Below are 20,280 nucleotides of genomic sequence, written 5' to 3' on the forward strand. Positions count from 1 at the left end.
CCTCTCTGTTCTATTGTCCCAGCTGCTCTGAGCATTGGAGCAGGCGAGACACAAGTCGGGAGTTTTATTGCAGAGCGTGTGGAGGCCAAGGTTGGTTCTGAGCCTTTGTGGGGTTGAGTAGCAGTGGGGGGGGACAGGGCATGGTTTCTGTTGGGAAGTTGGTGAGATTTGGTACTGAGAGAAGGTAGGAAAATGGAAGTTCTGGATCATCCTGCTGAGGAGAGAGCTTCTTCCTGCTCTGTGTCAGGATTCAACTCCAAATGCTCATCAAACTCCCCAGGTCTGTGTAGTGTTGGTCTCCATCTGTTGGACCTTGGCTGGATGTCTGGTCACCACCCTCTGCAGGACCTTCCCTGGGCAGACCTGGATGGTCTCCTTTCTGCATCTTGGCAGCACACAGCTGTTTAGCCCCTCATTTTCACACCCTTCTCTTGTAAAGCATCCAGGGAGGTAGTCTGGATGACAGATAGTATGTAAATGGGGATTAGGGGGTTCAGTGCCATCTCTTGGATTGCTTTTGGCTGGCACTGGTGATGTAACCAGGGTTGGCTCCCTGCTGGCATTGCCTGCCAGGTACTGGGAGAAAGGGCCCAGAGGAACTGTGCAAGAGAACACAGAAAGGATGAAGAAAGTGCTCTACAGGGTGACAAAAGTGGGTTGTTCATGGGAAAGTGTAGTCTGTGTGAGTCCTGAGCAGGGTGTATCCTAAGCTTCCAGATTTTGGCAAACACATTATGTCCCATGCCAGGGCAGGGAGGAGATGCAGGGAGTAAGAAAGCTGTTCTTGCCTGGCTGTCTTCACAGGCTCAGCAGGGTGAATTCTTTGCTTCTTTGGGGCTCTTTTTATTTGACCGGATTAAAAAGCCTATTTGAGTTTCTTAAACCATTTAATCTAAAATCCCCAGGTAGATGCGCCATTGGATTCAGTTTTAAGCTTATAAACAAAATAGGTCTGTGTTTGTCTCTTCTCATGTTGTTCTAAAGAAGCAAGGATTTGACCTGTCCTCCCTGGAGCTGGGAAGGGGGGGAAATTGGGCTTCTTGTGCTTGTGAATCCCCTTGAGCTTTCTGAAGGTGCTGGGGTGCTGGGGTGACCTTCTGCAGCTCCAGGGTAGGGGAATGTGTGGCCTGGGCAGGTGGTGGGCTGAGGGAGCAGAGGCCAAGCTCTACTGGATGGATTAAATGCCTGAATTGGTTCCCTCAGAACCTACATGGAGTGCTGGGCGTGTGTCAAATCCCATTAAGACCATGGCTGTGTGGGGAGATGAGAAAGGAGGAGACCATAGGAAACAGGAGAAAATAGGAGAAAAGCATTCTGCAATGTGATCCACTGGAGCAATCTGAGTAATTCTTTCCTCTTCCTCCAGCTTTTTGAGAGGAGGTAGCTCTCCTCTGCATGCCCAGCTCCTTAACCCTCTTCCCAAGTTTCCTCCTGTGCCCATCCTCTCCACCCACTTGGGGTTCTTGTCTCCTTTCCAGCTCTGTATGGTTTTATTGCTGCCACTCCCTGCACTTCTGAGGAGGTTTCATGGATGTGAGACCAGTTGGGACTGCTCTCAGATCAGCCCAAAATGGGACAGTTCATGGTTTGTGTTTACAGGAGGGAGGTGCTAATGATGCCTACAGGAGTCTCAGCTCCATGGTCCCCAGTGTCATGTTTCTGACAGTGGCTGGTGCCAGATGCTCTGAAGGAAGGTACCAAACGCCACAGCAGGCAGATGGAACATGATCTCTCCCTCTGTCCCCTCCATGTCCTTTCCATGTGTCCAGCAGAAAGCAGCCCACATGAGGGATGCCTGCAGCAGCAGCATTCACTCCAGCCCTCCCAGTAAAGGTGTCCCTTCCAGATCCTGTCCCCAGTGCTGGCAGCCCCAGCAGAGAGGAGCTGTCTGCTGTCCCAGCTCCTCCTGCAGCTGGTGGCAGTGCGGCCATGGGAAGGCCAGGAGGACAGGCTGTCCCTTCCCCCCTCCTGAGCCTTGGCTGGGAGCAGAGCCCTCCTGTGTCCTGGGCTCTCAAGGAGATGCTTTATGAAAGGGGATTGTGGGAAGAAGGCTGTTTCTTTCCCTACCCCCTTCTCCCAAGGACCTGGAGACAGACAGAGGGATGGGCATCTGTCCGGTGGCAGCTTGGATAGGAGGGAGCCCTGTTGGGTTTGCCGAGGGAGCCTCTTTCTATATGGAAATGAAGAATTTAGGCTAATGGAGCTCAACCATCTCTAATTTTGCGATGGCAGGAGGATTTTGATTGAAAGTAATTAAGCAAGCTAGCTGTAAAATTAATTAAAGCAAAAGGGGGGGATTTTTTTATTGGATTGGATAGCGATATAGCGGCTGTCAAATGGGGGACGGATGGGGGTGACCTGAATTCTCTGCCCTCCCTCCTCCCACTCGGGACGTTTATGTCACTTTAATCTCCTTACAGCGGCTGGTGTGCATTTGTTTGAAATAATCAAGGAAATATGGTCAGAAATTGTCAGCTTTCAGATCTAATTTACCTGACAGCCCTGCGCGGACCAGTAAGCCTGTGCGTGTGTGAGTGTGTGTGTGGTGTGTGTGGTCATGGAGGACTCCTTGTCTCCCTTCTCCCCCCTTTTTGCTTCATCCTGTCTTCTCTTGGTTCCTAGCAAAAATACTTCTGACACTGGGACTGCCCAGCACCTCTCAGGAAAAAGCATGAAGTTTGAAAATTTTCCTCTGGTCCCTTCTCCACCCCTACCTTCCCATCACTGCCTCCTCCCAACCTGCTGCCTCATCCTTGCACCATAACCAGCTTTAGGGTTTAGGCAATATAGGATTAGGGGAGGTGGCTGTAATTCTTTATTCCAGATGGCTGGCAACTGCTAAACCCACTGTTACAAATACTGAGTTATAAAAATACTTAAATTAGGTCCTTTGTTTCAGCCCATGCCCCTGCCAGGCAGCTCTCCCCGTGTCCTGCCGGGAGCTCAGCTTCCACAGCACACATCAGGGACTCTCCAGACTATAACAATGTTGGGGAGAGGCTTCTTCTGGCTCACACCTCTCTGGATTCCTGTGCTCAGCTCCATCTGCTTTGTTTTGCCTTTAGCACTTGGAGAGATCTTGCAGTGAGCAAGAGCCTTGGTCTACATGGGTGAAGGCCCTGATCCAGGGACATATGGAGGCTGGAGCTCTCCTGCATCTTCCTGGGGCTGCATCCTCTCAGCAGAGATCCAGGTTCCCCAGTCTGGACCCTGCCTGTACCCAGTGACCTAAGCTCAGGGTGATGGGCACTGTGGAGGGAGGACAACTGCCAGGGGGGAGCAGTGTTTCTGCAGAGCTGCCCCAGTGCCTCACTTCTGTCTTGCTGGGCTGGCTCTTGGAGTTATTATTTATTATTTATTATTGTTCATTAAGTGCTGACAGAGTTGGGGCTTTTGTTTGTTTTGTTTGGGTCTCCATTTAGAGGCCTTGGCTCAGGCAGGCTTCAGTGCCAAGACCTCAGGCACTTTTACAATTACAGCCCATGATCCCATGGTATTGTTTATGTAATGACGTGCAGTCCCAAGGGATTCTGCAGCCTTTCTTAGACCAGAGCACCCAGCACCTGGCAGGGAGAGTGCAGGGCAAGTGCTGGCCCCTGGTGCCAAGAAAAATCTCTGGGCTCTATATGCTAGAGGATCATTAATGTGTAGACAGAGCTTGCAGCAAGGATCCCCATGCAGGGAAGTTGGTTAAGCTGCCTCAGGAGCAGAGGATTCATCCTGCCAGGGGCTGGGTGGTTGTGGGGTATCTTGGGGGCTCAGCCCTGATGCTCTTGGCCCCCCTGTCTGTCTCACAGCTTATGTGTCCAGTCCCTGGAGTGTCCCAGAGCTCCCCAGGGCATCCCAGCACTGGGACTGAAACTTCTGTCCTGTTAAGCAGATATGTGGAGGGCACCTCACCAGCTCTGCAACCTGCTGGGTAGGGATAGGACATGGTCCTACCATGGGCTGTGAGGTGGGTGGTGAGCACATCACCATGTTTCTCAGGTTTATTTCCAGCTTCACCACTGATTTGCTCTGTATGTGTGGCTGTGCAAATGCACAGCTTTGTGCCAGTGCTTCCTCATCAGTGTAATGGGTGTAATTCAGCTCCTCTGATTGAAGGTAGTGCTGAACACCACACTTAGTGTGCTGGCAGATTTTTTTTCTTTTGTTTAAAATTTCTTTCCAAAAGAAAAGGAGGTAAGTCCCTCTTTTAAAGTCCTCGTTGCCATACTGCATTTCAAATATGTGTGGATTAAAATCTCTACAATGTCAAACCCTTTCTTTGTGGGGATAGGTCTGCTGAGACGTGTTGGCTTCCCACAAAACTTGCAGAAGCAGAGTTGGGTGAAGACAAAGTGCTTCTTAGCCTGCAGTCTCATCCATATTCAGCAAAACGTGGGGATTTCAGGATGTGACACTGCTGATCTTCAGTATTAATTAAAAATATAACAGGATACAATATCAAGAATAATCTAAATAATTCCATGGCCTGTTAACCAAAGGAGAGCTTGAGTTCTGGGATGTGGACCAGGCTACCACTGATAATGCTACCTAAAGTCATTGGTGTCTGGAAGAAGGGTCAATACTACACTGGTTGCTCCTGTTTCCTTCTGCAGATTGCAAGACCAGGTGATTAAGTGTGCAGTAGATAATTTTCTAACATAACATTCCCTACAGGCAGCCACTGGCATTGCTGTAGAGGCATCCTGAACGACGTGTTGGAAAAAGAAGTGCACAGGACAGTCTGTCTGCATTGTGAAAATGTTTGAGACCCCCATGCAAAGCTGTGCTCTGTTCTGACTCCTCAGACATGGCCGAGGAAAATGCACGTGAGTGCTGACCTGGGGGCACACTCTGTTGTTCTGTCTGTACCTACCTGTACCTGTTCAACACATCTCCTTCTCAACCGCTGCTTCTTTTGCTGCAAATGAGTCTGGAGACCCTGACTCCAGCACAGCCAGGAGCTGGGAAAAAAAGCCTGTAGTTGGGGGAATGGGGTGAAAAGTTTAGATTTGGATGCTGCGTCCTTTTTTCTGTTTGATGTGAGTGGCAGTGGAAAGCCATAAGCTTGGTCCTGCTGTCACTGACGTGGTGTCAGCTGGGAGAATCCTTCTGAGCTTAGAGTGACAGTGACAATAGAGCTGTGAGAGGGATGGATCCCAGAGAGTCTGGACGAGGAGAGCTGAGGACTGGGCTGGGAGTGGCTGAGATATTTGACATGTTGATTTTGCTTGTGCTCAGGACTGGAGATGAGCTGCTCATCCTCAGTCGGTGGGGCAGGGGAGTCCTGCAGAAAGCAGCCTGGCAGCTCATCTCATACCAGCTCAGAGATACCCTGACCATGTGCAAAGAAGAGATCTCCAGAAGTGAGAGATGGCAGAGGCTTCTGTGTCTGCTTTTCCTGGGGAGGCAATTGAGGCTGTGGAGCTGCTGATTCTCACTCAGCTTCTTGCTCCAGTGCTGAATTCTGGATGCTGTTCCCCTGCATCCATCTGGCTTGGGGCAGAGAAGGAGAAAAATCCAGAGGTAGCAGCTCAGCTGATCAGGGGGTTTCAGGCAGGGGTTGCCCTGCCTGACCTGCAGTGGATTCAGGGGCTTTCTATAGAAATTGTCTCCCAAGGGCAAGTCTGAACAAGCCAGTTCTCTTAATTTCCCATGGAGACAGAAAAACCACTGAGAAAATAAAAATGTTGCAATAGAAAGTTTGGGGATAAGAGGGCAGGTTGCTGGCCAAACAAGACTCTATTTGGTGGTACATTTGTCATCTCTTTTACCTCCCTGCTGGTGAGACCTGAGGGCCTTGTGAGGATTCAGGACAGGCTTTTGTGAGGCCATCCTGGGTGGGGAAGAGGGTGCTGAATGGGGTGGAGGGCAGCAGGGGAGGCCTGGGGAGCCCTGGGTCACTCTTGCAGCTCATCTGCTTGGGCCCAGTTAAAACACAGGTGTAAGGGAAAAGGACACCAGTCTGTCTCCCACTCACCCTCTCCCTCCTCCCCTTCCTTCCATCTCCAACCTCCCTGGAGCACTGTGCAAGTTTATCAGTTTATGCCAGAATGCAGAAAAATCACTGAGGTTGGCAAGGTCCTGGGTTCATTAATTCTGAACCCTGATTTTCCAGCCCCCCACTCATTTGCAGGGCTGTCACTGCTGGTGTGGGCTCACTTGCTGGTTTATTAAACCAGCACCTTTGAAACCCAGGCTGAATTCAGATTTGTAACATCTGATTCCCCCATGTCCCTCACTCCCCCAGTGCCTAGAGAGCTCCTTATTAAAAATCACCATTGGAATTGTCTGGGAAGTCACATTTTTAACACATTCCTGCAGTTCTTGGTAGCTGAGCTCTCTCCCAGACCACAGAGTAAACCTTGAGTATCTCTGCTATTTACTCCACACTACGGACGACTCAAAAATGCTCCTATAGGACCAGTATGTCCTCAGGAAGACCAGTGGATCCCAGCCATGGTTGGCTCTGGGGGGGAAGGAGTTCTGCACAAGGCTGGGGATGAACGATCCAAAGGTAGCGGATTCCAGTCCTGGGACAGGAGCTGCCAGCAGGGATCCTGCAGTGTCTGCAGGGACCCAAATCCCTCTCCTCTGCAGTTTCTGGATGTGGCTTCTTCTCCCAGCCCTGCTGGAAGAGGAGGTGGAGGAAGCAAAGGCCAGGAAATGGGTTGCTTGAGTGTTTCACAGGGACCCTGTGGTGTGAATTGGTTGGAGGGCAGGAGGAGCAAAGTAGCCAGGATCCCTCATCAGTGTTTGTGGCTTCTTTCAGTTGGTAGCTGTTTGTCAGTAAGTGACAGAGTTGAGCTGGATACCACTGGGCTGCTGGAAGTAGAATGAGACCTGTTGACTTTGAGGAGCTTGAAATGTGTCTGCCCTGCAGTGCCAACAGAGCAGCTGCAGACACAACCTGGTTAATTCACCATTGAGGAATCAGAGGACAGAGCCCTCCTTACTGGTGAGGGAACTGAAAAGTATTCAACTTCATGGACTGCTCCAAAGCCAAGCCTGGGGTATTTGGAGTATGTTTTCATTGCAGAGTGAAGTTGCAGGACAGGTACATGGCTGTGAGCTGGCAGGTTACCTGTGGGAGGGGTGAGCAGGCTGGCTTCGAGTGTCCTCACTTGGGTGACTTGTACTGGTGATATACTGGGACTTCTGGGGACATCTGTGGTGGCTCACAGAGCTGCCTCAGGCTCCTTTTGGGAGCCGAGTTTGTAGTTTGGGAGAATTTCCCTCCTCCTGCACCCCAGCAGAAGAGGGGAGGCTGCAGGCAGACTGGGAGCAGCTGGTGCTGGACAGTCCCCACGTGTGTCCTGGTGGCAATGGGGCAGCTCTCCAACCCTGGGGAGAGCCCAGGGTGCAAAGTCCCAGCCTTGGGGGAGAGCTTTGTACAAGAGGGCTCAAGGCAGCAGTCCCTGAGTTCACTGCACAGGAGGAACACCCTTACAGAGCTGTCTTTTTGTTTGCAAACTGAGCGGTCGTACTGGAAGAGATTTAGCAAACATGGGGCTGCACAATGCTGTGTGTACTGAGTCACACATCAGGGCTAGAGCCAACTAGCACTGTGAGCTACCGAGGCAAACATTTGAGAATAGTTACAATAGGCACCAAAAATATCTTCAAATGAGATCTTTCTGCATTGCTGCATGTTGGGTAACAGGGAGAGCTGACAACCTAAGCTTAAACTCTGCCCACATGCTCAAGAGTTTGTCCTGAGCAAGGCAGGTAACTGGGGTGGGAACAAAACAGAGGAAAAGGAGTTTTGCTCCTATAAAGAAAGCCTTGATTACCCAGTTTCACAGGGGTTGGAAAGGTTCTTCTCTGGTGGTGGGGTTGTGGTCCTGCACAGCAAGGTAGGCTCTGGTGTTTGGTGCTGTGGTCTTGGCTCTGACTGCATTTCAGGAGGGAATGGCCCCAGGATCACTAAATACCCTGTTGGATCTACAGCTCAGAGCTCCCCAGACCTACACCAGGCCAGGCAGGTTCAGTCCCTAGAAGGTGTCTTCTCCTGTCTGCTTTTAAAGCTCCCAAGCAAGGGGGCAGTGCCTGGGGCCTCTGGTAAAAGATTGCAAGATTGTCTCAGGGGTTTGCTCTGTGCTTGCTGTTTCTTCTCTGTCACTGTTTTAAACTAAAGGAGCTGCTTCCCCAAAGCTCAGGTCTGGTTTCAGAGACACAATTCCCCAAACTCAGATTTTGGGGGCTTGTCCAGGCCTTCTCAGCAGAAAGGGAGCAGGGAAGGCTCTGGGTGCCGTCTGGTGCAGACTGGGTGCAGGGCTGGTAGCAAGCACCGAATCCAACTCAGCCTCCTGTCAAGTGACCTTTCAGCATCCTTTTCCCGGTCTCCCTGTCCCCTTCCCTCCTACCCCGTGCCTGGGATTACACCTCAGCCTGGCCATGGCCCTTTCCCAGTTTCCAGCACACCAGCTCTCCCCCTGGTTTTGCAGCCTCTTTTTTTCTGCCAGCACAGGGCACTGAAAAGTGCTGGCACTGCCAAAAACCCTGTGTGCACTACGACTCCCCAAACATCCCTTTATTTTTATTGTTCTGTTAATTACTGTTTAAACTTTAATAAGTCACTTCGTCAGGAGGGGGGACCTGCAGTGAGGTTTCTGTGCAAACACTGGGCCCGGCAGTGACTCTGGTGTAACATAACCCTTTATACAATGTGGGAATGTTTAGACTGTAACAGAAACTTGTTATTTTAATGACAGTTAAAGGGGGAAAAAAAAGAAAGGAGCGAATGAAAAAGGGAAGCAAGTTTGTTGGGGAAATGGCTCATCTCAATCTCTCTGTCTGGCCTCTTTTCTCTTGGCTTTAATGAGAGCTGGGTGAGGAGGCTTTATGGCTTCTGTTGAAGCAAGTCTTGTTCCCAGAGATGCCCTACACCAGGCAGTATGTGGTCCCCTCTGTTCTGCAGGGTAAGGCTAACAGCAGAGAGATGCTGATGGAAGCAGTGGGGCTTGATTTTGCTCAGAGGCAGCAGCAGATGCCTGAAGCCAATTTGAGCTCAGTCTAATTATTCTGACCCACACAGGAGACTTTCCCCTTCGATTCAGAGCTTCTTCCACTGCTGAAGTTTTTAAGGGGCTATGCTGAAGCAGATGTTGGCATGCCATAGATAAGAGGGTCCACTTCTCATGGAAAAATGGACCTTCAAGCTGAAAATGCTCTGCAAAAGGAGAAACCCTTAGGGACAGCTGAGAGGGGGAAAGAGAATGAGGGAACCTGGCTCATCCTCTTGGCAGAGGGAGGACAGAGGGTCCACAGGCATCCTTGGTTTCAGATTGTGACTGTTGACATCTTTATTGCTTTGAGGTAGTGGAGGGTTCCTGTGCAGTTCCTGTCCCTGCGTCACAGCACTGAAGTCACCTCCAGGTTTGGCTTGGCTATATTTAGCACTCACTATAGACAAGACCATATAGAGTGATATATATGATCTGAAAACCTTCAACTTCTACTGACCTCTCTGCTGCTAGAGTGAAATCCCTAAAATCTGTACAGTCTGGATGAGTGAATGATGCAAGACCAGGAGAAGGGAGAGCTCCCACCTTTTCTCTGGCAGGTTTCATGTTTCCCCTTCCCTGAGTTGGTCCCGGGTGGTGCTGGTCCCATGAGCACAATGTTCTCTGCCAGCCCTGGGTGGGGGGACCACAGGGACTGAGGGAAGAGGGGTGTGAAGAGGGGTGCAGATGGGGGCACAAGAGGTTTGACAGGAGGAGAAAGCTGGAGTGGTGTTGGGAATTTGAGGAAAGGAAGAGGATGATAAGGCTGAGGCTGGCAGCTGGGAACGGGAAGACAAAGGGCAGAACTTTGGAGGGGAAGGGAATTCAGGAGCCCTTTGCTGGAAGCAGAGCCTTTCAGAGCATCAGGAACCTTCCTCAATCACCAGCTCTTTGCCAGGAGTCCTCTTCCTCTGCGCAGAGACCAGACTCTCCCCTGTGCTGAGTTTCTCACCAAAACAGGTGCCTGGGGGACTTGCACTCCATAAAGCTCTTTGTTGAGGGTGAGTGTAGGGTAGAGCAGGAGGGGATGAAATCATGGGCCTCCAGGGACTCTGTTTTCCCAAGTGGGTGAGCAGGCCAAAAGGGTTTATGCTTTCCTCTCCCGTTGCTGGGGTTGTGATTGTTATTGATTGGGTTTGCTGTTCTCGGCACTTTGTGTTTTTCCAGCTGAGCGTTGGCTGCCCCTTGAATTTTTAAAATTTTTTATTTTTTTTTTAACCTCTGCTTTAGTTCAAATACCCACAAACATTGCACGTGTGGCAGGGGAGAATTCAGCCCTGTGCTGGCTGGCTCTGTGTGGCTGGGGTGAGCCTGCTCCAGGGCTGCTCGTGGTTGGGAGTGTGCAGGGGTCTGTGTAAGGTACCAGTAACATTCCCATGCTGTCAATAGGATTAAATCCATACGTCTTTTTTATCTCTGGAAATGTGTCATACAAAAAGGTGAAGAAATATACTCTTGTTGAAAAAAGTGTCAGGGCTTCATGTTGAACCCAGTGATGGGAAGGTTCATGGGGACTATGGCCGGGGGTGCATAAGCTTCAACCCCAAAGACAGAGGGCCAAGGGAACTGCTAGCTGGAGAAATAGTTTTCTTTGGTTTCCAACGTGTGAACGTGACTTTCAGAGCCCACCAAGCCCCTGGTGCTGACTTGCTCTTGCTCCAGCCTGGTCTGCTGGGTCCCTCCTCCCCAGAGCTGTGCCTGCTCAGGGGGCCAGTGGCAGGAGCCGTCCCTTTAGGAATGGCATTTTCCAGGTTCCTGTGTGAGGCTGAACATGTCCCAGCTGCAAAAAATAACCTATATTACCCTGTGGAAACAGGAGCAGCAGCGACACATCTGTCTGGTCTGGGCAGAGCCAGCTTGTAACTAATGCCCCAAAGGGGCAGCGAGTGACTTGTCAGTGTGCAGAGACCCAAGACGGAGCCCTTTGGGGAGGAGCAGCCCCCCAGAGGGGCAGAGCCACAGATACCTCTGGGCCTCTGGTGGGACCAGCGGGTTCCAGCGAGACGTTAACATTGAGAGGCTCCTCGGGGCCAGCCGTGGGGTGGGCACTGCTGGGCACCCACCTCCCCCCTTCAGCAGCCTCTGCCTCCCCTGTGGCCAGTGGGGTCACTTTGGTTGGAGAGCAGAAGCTGAGCTCAAGGATAGAGCCCCCTGGACGGAGCCAAGGAGCCGCTGTATAAAAAACGCTGAGGTTTTCCTTTTCTGTACAGCGCGTTTCCCTAAATTGCCTTTGACTGTGTGCATCGCTAATGAAAGTTTATGCCCTTGTTAGAAGGACAGGCAGGTCCATTCCAGTTAGGGCTGGGTCTATCCTTCTGCCAACTGCCCTCCCCAGCACACACACACACACACACACACACACACACTCTCTTGCTCACTCTCCCTGGTGAATAAGTGGAGGCTGTTATAAAAAAAAAAAAAAAAAAAAAAAAAAAAAAGAGGAGGGGAAAAAAAATTTCCATATTTGTGTAAGTTGCTTTAAAAGCATTTTATCATGTCATAAAAAAAAAGGAAAGTACTCTCGGAAATTGATCCTGCACACGAGCCCATTGGACAGAAGGATGTCGGGATGTTAATGGCTATTTTGCTCCAGGGTGGCTTATTAAAAAATTTATACATAAATGCTTAAAATTGCATAAATTATTTAAAAAAAAAACATAGTAAGCAATTTGCAATCCCGATCCACTTTTCCTATTTTTCTTTCCCTCGTCATCCTTCTCTTCCCTTCTTTCTTACAAAAAAAAAAAAAAAAAAAAATTCCTTCCCCCTCTTCCCCTCTTCTCACCCGTCCCCTCCCTGTCTGAAAATGCGATGCGTCCAAAATTGTACATGTGTGTGTGTGAAATAAATATGATTTTAAATGTGACCCGCCAGTGGCCAGCAGAGCTAGCTACAAGGGGGGGGAAAAAAAAAAGAAAATAGGAGAAAAAAAAAAAAAAAAAAAAGGGAGAAGAAAAAAGAAAAGAAAGAAAGAAGTTTGGATATGATGAGTGTTTCTCACAGGCGTGGAATGTCACCCACATATCCTGGAGATTGTACTGGGGAGGTTTATGATGGTTTCCCATTGATTTGTTTCCCCGACGCAGCTGCCGACCTCTATTGAGGGACAAACATAATCAGCACTGACGCAAATTAGATGGTTATTCGTTTTGAAAATTGACAGAAAAACAATAAAAAAGATGAAATGCTCCCAAATCAATAGATATAATGAAATTCAAATAATCCGAGAGATGAGGTCTCCATGGCAACTGATAATGTGGAAAAGAAAACAATTTAATAAAGGACAGACACACTTTGAAAACAGATTGGGCAAAGGGAAGGCGGGGGGGTGAGGGAGCAAGGGGGGCCGTGGGTTGGGTGGTGGTGGGAGGGGGCAGCGGGAGGAGGTGGTGGTGGGGAGCCCGAGCCGCTGCCTCTCCGGTTGGTTAGCGGTGCTGTAGTGAAGGATCACTGTCCATCCCAAGGACGCTTGCCATAATTAAGAGAGGCTTTCGGTCCAGAAAGTGCAGATTCAGGTTTTAATACACAAAATTATTTCAGGAGCACTGAATCGGAAAGTCGTTTGTTATGACCTTCCTGAGAGGCCTGGAGCAGGGCATGTTGGAGGCGCGGCGGCTGAGCCAGCTGAGTTATGGCATATTTGTGTTTTTATAGTGCGGAGGGGAGGGGGGAAGGGGGGAAGAAGGTTAAACAGTATTTACAGCTCAGTTGTTTTCAGAAAGGAAAGAGAAATAGAGTTCATGAAAAGATGCGAGTGGAAGAGAGAGGGAGAGGGAGAGATCCCCTGCCCGGCACACACACTCCGCTGGGACGCCAGCTCCAGGGAGACTCTCACCGAAGCTCTGTTTGCCTTAAGGTGTGAGGTGCAGAGGGGCTGGGGGTGAAGAGGGGCTCTGGTGGGATGGGGAATGTGTCTGTCCCTGCTTCCCAGGCTGTCTGGCTGCAGGGGCTGGCTGGGAGCACACTGACTCCTCACTCCAAGCTGCAGAATAAACCGTTCCTGGCACGTGGGGCTCATCCTGAAACGTGTGAGGGGGTGTGTGAGGGTGTATGAAGGTGTGAGGGTGTGTGAGGGTGTTTGAAGGTGTGATTGTGTGTGTGTGAATGTGTGAGTGCACTCAGGGTGCTCTGTGCTGTGGGTTGGCCCAGAGTGGGTGCTCCCCACATGTACAGGGCTGAGCAGAGCTCAGTGCCTGGGGGTGTCCCCCGTGGGGAGGTGCATGCACCGTGTGTCCATCTGGGAACAGCAGTGTGTGGATTCATCCTGGTGCAGGCACAGATTACACAGACATTTGTGTGCACTAGTGTGTGTTCTGTGTGTGAGCACACACACCAACATGGGTTGCACGTGTGTGCTGGGTCCTGCGTGCCTCTGCGTGTGACAGTGCACCTGCAGGGCCACGTTTTTATACACATGTGTGTTCCCACTGATGGGTGTTAGCAGTTGGTGATGATAGCACTGGCACATGGATGGGCTCCTGAGGACAGGAGAGATAAGGAGATGAGCCCTGATGACCAGCAGAAGAGCAGCAAAAAGCAAGACAGAGAATTAGTGTTGGTGTGAGCGCTGGGACGCGGGGGCTGAGCACCCACACTGCCCACCCAGTGGGATTCTCTCCCACCTTGCTCTGATAGGACTGCTGAGTTAACAAGCTCAGGGATGACCCAGTGCTTTCACACCAGAGCTCAGCTCTCCTCTGGGCAGGCTGTGAGCCTTTTCCACAGGAAGATGATGGACAAGTGCTTCCCCTGCCATGCTGCACCAGGCATCTCCAGGTGTTAAAGCTCCCAGTGCTGCATGTGATGGGTGCCTGCTCTGTGTGTTCACAAAAGACTCCCAGCCCCTCTTGGGGTTTACAGAGACCTGTTGGGGATCCAAGTGTGCCCTCTGCATACCAAGCCCAGAGCACATTACCTGCTCACACATGGGTCAGGCTGTGGTCAGGGCTGTGGGGAGGACATTAACACAAGGTGGAAGGTTAAGATGCTCAAGTTTGCTCTCTGCCATGCAGCTCTGGCTGAGGTCTCTCTCACCTCATGTGGGCTAACACACTGATTTACTTTGCAGGACTTTGAAAGACCACAAAATGAATATTTTCTGGCCCTGTGTTTCTGAGTGATGCAACAAGCATTCAGGTTCCCAACTCCCATTTACACTTATGACTTCTCACTGCAATTAATTAGGAGCCTGCATTCTTTGTTGGGTCTGAGTTTAATAATCCTGAAAGAGATTGCAAATTGCTCTAAAGCTGCCTGCCCACTCCCAACAGGGTTTGGAGGGACTCTTTTTTAGGAGGTGGCTCACAACCCCTGCCCTTGGTTAGGGGTGACTCTAAGCCCAGCCTGAAGCCAGGGAGCTGCTCCCTGCTGACTGGGGTGGTGGTGGGTTTGGGTTCTCTGTAGAGTAACTCCTTAAAGACAGTCGCCAGGAGGTACTGATGAAACTTGGAGTAATTCCCTTCCAAATCTGCATCCTGTTGTGTCTCCCGGGTCCTTTTTATTCTCCCAGCATCAGGTGCTTGCAGCTAAGTCTGATTCCTTTTCCGCCCCCTTGGTGTTTCCCTGCACCTCCTTCCCTGCCTCTGTTGGCATTTACAAAGGGTCTGTGCAGCCTTTCCAAGGGGCTCATGTTTGGGTCTCTTCCTCATTGCCTGGGGGCTGTCTTGCCCTGCTTCAGAGGCTTTCCCAGCCCTCTTTGCTCTCTACCACCTCTTTCCTCCCTCTCTCTGCATCCACCCATGTCCTCCTGGCACAGCACCCAGAGGGTACATGAGTGTCTACAGAGAGGTGAAGTTAGGCACCATGTTTGCATTTAGTTACCCTGACAACATCTCTGGCTTCATAGGGAGTTTTCAAAGGGCCACAGCCAGCCTGTTGGGACCTGGTGGGGATGAGCTATTACTCTGCACTCTCCCTTTTGCATCTTTTCCCTCAGTTTTCTTCACAACCTGAGATTGATGGTGGGATGGTGGGATTGTGATGTAGATGTTAGCAGTTCCGCTTGATTTATAGAGTTACTTAGGCTGAGTGAGGCCACTTAGGCTCGTCTGGATAGTAAACCTTTTAACTGGCCTAAAAAAAAATTAATAATAAATAAATAAATAAGGTAAGGAGGAGAGATTGGATCTGAAAAGCCAATCCTCTTGGCTTTATGTTATCTGAAAGAAAGGCTTTGAAGGCAGAAGGCTCCCAGGGAGCAGCCTCCTCCCAGGGAGCAGCAAGGCCCTGCTCACTGTGTGAGGCTGGAACTCTTCATGGGACCAAGAGGAGGAAACTGCTGATGTGTCTCATCAAAGATCCTGCACTGACTGATGCAGTAGAGAGTTGGCTGCAGGATGCAAGGGACTTTAGAGCTTCAAACTGTCTCGAATCAGTGCTCTTCCTCTGCTCTTCCTCCAATTGCAGTAGCATCTAACATTGTAAATAAGATGCTGGGCCAGCTAAGCTGGGGGAGAAATCTTTGCCCAGGTGGGTGAGCACCTGAAGAGACCCAGCAGGTCAGGGCAGAAGGCAAGGCTGTGATGTTATGTGCCCATAGAGAAGGAGCGGGTCAGTAGCAGAGCAGGGAGCAGAACCAGAGTTCCTGACTTGTCACTTTTTCTTCTCTTCTTTCCACTCTGCTCCTCTTCGTAATTCTGGAAGTTCCCTGTGTGACTTGTATGCAGAAAGAAGGGCTTATTCCTGGGCTTTTGGAGGTTTGGGATATGGGAGTGCCCAGCTGGGTAAAGGGAAGGGCTCGAGCTTTGTCTCAGCACTCAGGGGTGAGCAGCGGAGCCTTAGGGGCTCTCAGAACGAGGAGGCTGGGGGCAGAGAAGATCAAAGCACATTTAGGATAATTTTTGAGATCTGCTCAGGAAAAGGTTCAGACGTGCGTTACTAAAGAGCTGTGAAAAAGGATTAGCCCTGTCCTTGCTTGCAGTTGAACCACTTTCCCCACCAGCTGTGCCAAATGCCTGCGCAGAGCAGGTCAGCAGCAGGTGAGAAGACGGCGCTGCAGAGGACACCGGAGCTGTGCAAGGGAGCGGGGACAGAGAGGAGGCTGTTCGGGGGAGAAGGGTCCTGTGCAGGGTTGATTTGGGGCAGGATGAGGAGGCCGGGGTCCCTCCAGGGCAGGTGAGGAGGTCTCTGCGGTGAGAGAGGGCAGTGTGGCTGCAGAGCTGAGCGGGAGGAGGTGCCCGTCCTGCTCCGCTCTCCGTCACGGACTCTGCGGGCTCTGGAGGACTCAGGAGTTGCAGCCCATTGCACCATTGCAGCAGGGACGGCTGTGCTAGGGCCAGCTCACTCCTAGTGTGAGGTCTGTGCTGCCTTTCTCTCCCTGGCCAGTGATATATGGCATAAATTAGGCCTCTGAAGGGGGATACTGCATCCTTAAGAAGAAATATGTCCTCATTTTTCTTAAACACCGTTTGCACTGAGTGAAATGTTTAGAAGGGACGCTGAGGGATAACTTTATTTCTTACTAGGGAGTTCAGAGCCGTTCAGTTAAACCCATAAAACACTGGGAGTAGGGAAGCTGACAGCCTGCCCGTGCATTAGAAAAGCCATTATTCATCCAGGGGAAATTCACCCCATGCTGGAGCCTCATGTTACCAATGGGGTGGTCCAGGGGAGGACACAGGATCATCTCCCTCAGCCATCTAAGGGGTCAGTAGGATGCTTAGGGGTGGAAAAGACTCAGTTAGTAATGATCCTGCACAGTGACTGAGTGCTGATACAGAGATCTCAAAGTACTCAGTAAACATGGCCAGGTTCAGACTGCTGGGTGGGTAATCATCCTCATTCCTCCTCCTTTGCATGGGGAAACTGAGGCACAAAAAGCTGGGGAGACTGATGGTTACATCACAATGGAAACCAGGCTGGAAGACAGCACTCCTGGCTTTCAAACACAAGCTGAAATCACTAAAACCAAATTCTTTTTCCAGATCAAGCAGTGAAAGTCAGGAGCCCTGACCCCCTGCTTTTTGCCTCAAGGCAACCACGTTCTCAGGGTGGAGTCAGGAGTCCTGGCCCCACCTCCATTGCCCTTTTTTCCCCTCTGAGTTTGACAAAATCCTCTGGAAGTTGGAATTAAGGTCTTGTAGGTGATGGCAGTAGGAATTCTTGTCTCAGATGAGGGCTGGTGGTGTGATGGGCTGTGTTACAGGTGTAGCTGGTTTCTCAGGCACCTCGCTGGTGCAGGGTGCTGTGGTTCTCCTGGTGACTTCTGGTTGTCCAAGGGAATGGAGCCACAGGCACCCAGCATCACAGCAGACAAGGCATCGGCCACCAGGAGGGTGGTGACTTTCTATTTGATGTTTTATTTTGGAGGCTTGACACCAAAAGATTTAATATTTGTTTGAAATGAGAAACAGTTCTCAAATGAATTTGGAGAGCCTGGGAATTAATGTCAGCCCCCCCCATCTCTCCCTAAACACCCCTCCTCCCCGCCAGCTCTGCCCCCCCCCTTTCAATTTCTGAAGCCTGCTGATTTGAATATTTATAAATATCAGTAAATTATTTATTGTAGCAATCTGCTGTGCCATTTCACCCATCGCTGTTAACACTTTAGGGCTCGCTTTTCAGGAGGACATGACTGGAGGAAATGGACACCTGGGGGTTGGGAGTGTGCTGGGGGGGACACAACTCTTGTGCCAGGGTGCAGCCCAGGTGGCTGCAATGCCAGGAGGGGTTCCCTCTGCCTGTGGCACTGGGAGAGCTGGAGGTGTTTGCAGGAGAGGTTGGGAACCCTCAGTGCCCAGTCCCAGGGGACACTGCAGGGGAGGACATGGCTGGAAGGGGAAGCTTGTGTTAGCAGGGAAAGGCAGGGAGGAGGATTGTGCCTTTTGCTGCAGCACCCTTGCAGGCTTTGCCCTGTGCTGTGCAGGGACCTTGTACTGGTTTGTAGTTTATTCCCTTGAGGAAAATTCCCCTGTCCCATTCCCTCCCTCCATAATGACACTTTGCAGTGAAAGTACACACCATCCAGAGATGATCTGGCTATCTTCACTTTGGGGAAAAGGGGGTTCCCCATGTTTATGAGCTGTTCTCCAGGAGAAACCTCTGCAGCAGCACCAGAGCAGCCAAGTGGGAAACAGGAGCAGCCAGCAGCTGGCCAGCAGACCCAGTGCCAGGTGCCAGCATCACCAGTCACTTCTCCTTCTCTCAGGAACTCTTCTGTTGCCCCATGCTGGTTTCTATACTCTGGTTTCTATACACTGGTTTCTATATGCGGGTTTCTATATGCTGCCTCTCACTGTCAGCAGAAAATTACAGCTTAACTCTGTGCCTGAGAAGGTTGAGCAAAGGGAACTGGTACTGGTCTCTGCCCCTTTGGGCCAGGGTTGAACCAAGGTTTTGGGAGCTGGAAATTAAGGAGAGAAGTGGCTTTTAGTGTGGGTGGCAATGCCGGGGTGGCAGGCAGGAGAGGGTCAAGTAGTGCTGAATGCAGGCAGGCTGCACTCTGACCACCTCTGGCCATGGGGACCCGAGCTTAGTCCCCAGCTTTTCTCCCTGGTTTACGGATGGGAGGTGTTGGGAGAGCCCTCCTGGCTATGGGAAAGCCGGGAGCGCAGCTGGCAGCGCTTTGCTAAGGACGCCCCGGCTGCTCGCTTCGTTTCTCCTCCCACGTCTTTGATTCTCCTTCTCCTCCCTGCCCAGTGCTGAGCTGGAGCCTGTCAGGTCCGACTTTCACACCCAGGGCTTTCCCTGGCTTCACGCAGACAGGCGCAGGCGGGATCCATGCTTGCAGGGCAGAGGAGGTTGTTAAAGAGCCTTTGTGAACTCCCCAAGGTCAGCCAGAAGAGACAGCATCCACTAATCCAAGGTCATTTCCTGGGCTAAAAGCAATAAAATGTTTTATTGATAAACTGAGAGGGAAATATACACACTAAATCCACTCTCACACATTGTGGGCCATGCCTGGGCTGTTGCTGCTTTTGCCCTGGCCCTGCCTGGGATAATGCACGCGTCGTCAGGGAAATGTTTTCTGGAGGGGGCTGAGCGTTTGGCTGCCTTCCCTGCCTCCTCCTGGCATGTGGCTGGACACTGCCATGGCATTGCTCCGGGGAAGCATGTTCCCAGTGCCCCAGCAGCCTTCTGCTGTGAAGGTTTGGCTCTGTCTTAAGGACTGCAGCTCAAGTGTGAAGAGACTCCAGTGTGGAGCAGCCTCACGCCAGCAAGCTGTGTTGGCCTCCCAGCTTGGGGCTCCTGGGCAGACCAGAGGCTCTCCAGCCAAGCCTGCAGCACAGTGGTTAAAAAAGAACAGGACTGTGCAGCATGTCTGTCCTCCTTCCCTCCCCCACCCCGCCCCAAATAATGCTGTTAATAATTAATCGAATGAGAGCTTGCAGCTCCTGGAAAGCTGGCACTGGGACCTCCCTCCTGAACGGAGCTGCTCAGCTGGGCTTAAAACTCTTCAATAGGAATATGAAAGCTCCATCTGTTCGATGTACCCGGCCCCTCTGAAGTGACAGCACGCTGCCCCTCCCCAGCCAGCACCCCTCTCCCCACAGCATGGGCCCTCCAGCCCCTCCTCAGCCCCTGCCCCATTCAGTGGGGGGTCCCCCCTGCACCTCCAGCACTCCCCACACCATTAAGCTCCTGCTGCACAACCAGAGCCCCTTCCCCTCCACCCCTGCCAGCTGCTTCATCCAGCTCCCACACCCCTCTCTTTCACAGCCAGGTTCCTTTCACCCCTCTGCCCTGGTGTGTTTCTCCACAGGCCCCAGCCCAAGCCAGACCTTGGCTCTTTTTCTTGCAAAAAGAAAAAAGCCAGACTTGGTCTTTGCAGCACAGTTTGCCCCTTGGCTGGGATGCCTCTTTCTGTTCCTGCTGCAAAGATCTCTGTCCCCACATGTGCGTGCTCCCCACAGCCCCTCTTCTCCCCACCTGGCAGCACCCACCATGGAGCTGATGGGTGAGGAAGCACTGCTTTGGAGGGAGAGAGCCTGGGGAGACACACAGGGAAAGAGGAACAGTGGGGACAGCAGCCTGGGCTTGTCCACAGCAAGTTCAAGGGGTGACAAGGCAGCAAAATGGCAAAGTGGGTTTTGTCCTCCCTCTTGGAGGTTGCAGCAAGGCAAAGCTTTCCTTCAGAGGGAGGTTTTCCTCTCCAGATGCTGCAGGGCTGGATGTAGAGCAGAAGGAGCCGGTGTCTCCTTGCAGGGTGTGGGGAGGGGGCAAGTGGAGTAAACTCCTGGTGGCATTGTTTTCAGAGGAAGCACTCAGTGTAAATAGAGCATGTGGGAGAGTTTGTCCTGGGCAGAGATGAAAAGTCCTTGTGACAGGCTCAGGTTATAAACGGCTTCCTCAG

At 51.3% G+C, this 20,280-nt stretch overlaps 1 protein-coding gene across 7 annotated transcripts in view; it reads left to right on the plus strand.

The window, feature by feature from the left end:
• CASZ1 (castor zinc finger 1) overlaps window positions 1-20,280 on the plus strand; it is a 195,363-nt gene that overhangs the window by 127,153 nt on the left and 47,930 nt on the right. Inside the window, exon 2 of one of the 7 annotated variants that reach the window (XM_030463455.1) lies at window positions 4,663-4,814. The exons of the other annotated variants lie outside the window; for them this stretch is intronic. Coding sequence (XP_030319315.1) covers window positions 4,796-4,814 — 19 coding nt within the window. The 5' untranslated portion in view covers window positions 4,663-4,795. The remainder of the gene's footprint in view (window positions 1-4,662; window positions 4,815-20,280) is intronic. 7 annotated transcript variants of the gene reach the window in all.

Source organism: Calypte anna, chromosome 21, assembly GCF_003957555.1.
Source record: "Calypte anna isolate BGI_N300 chromosome 21, bCalAnn1_v1.p, whole genome shotgun sequence".
Taxonomy (NCBI): domain Eukaryota; kingdom Metazoa; phylum Chordata; class Aves; order Apodiformes; family Trochilidae; genus Calypte; species Calypte anna.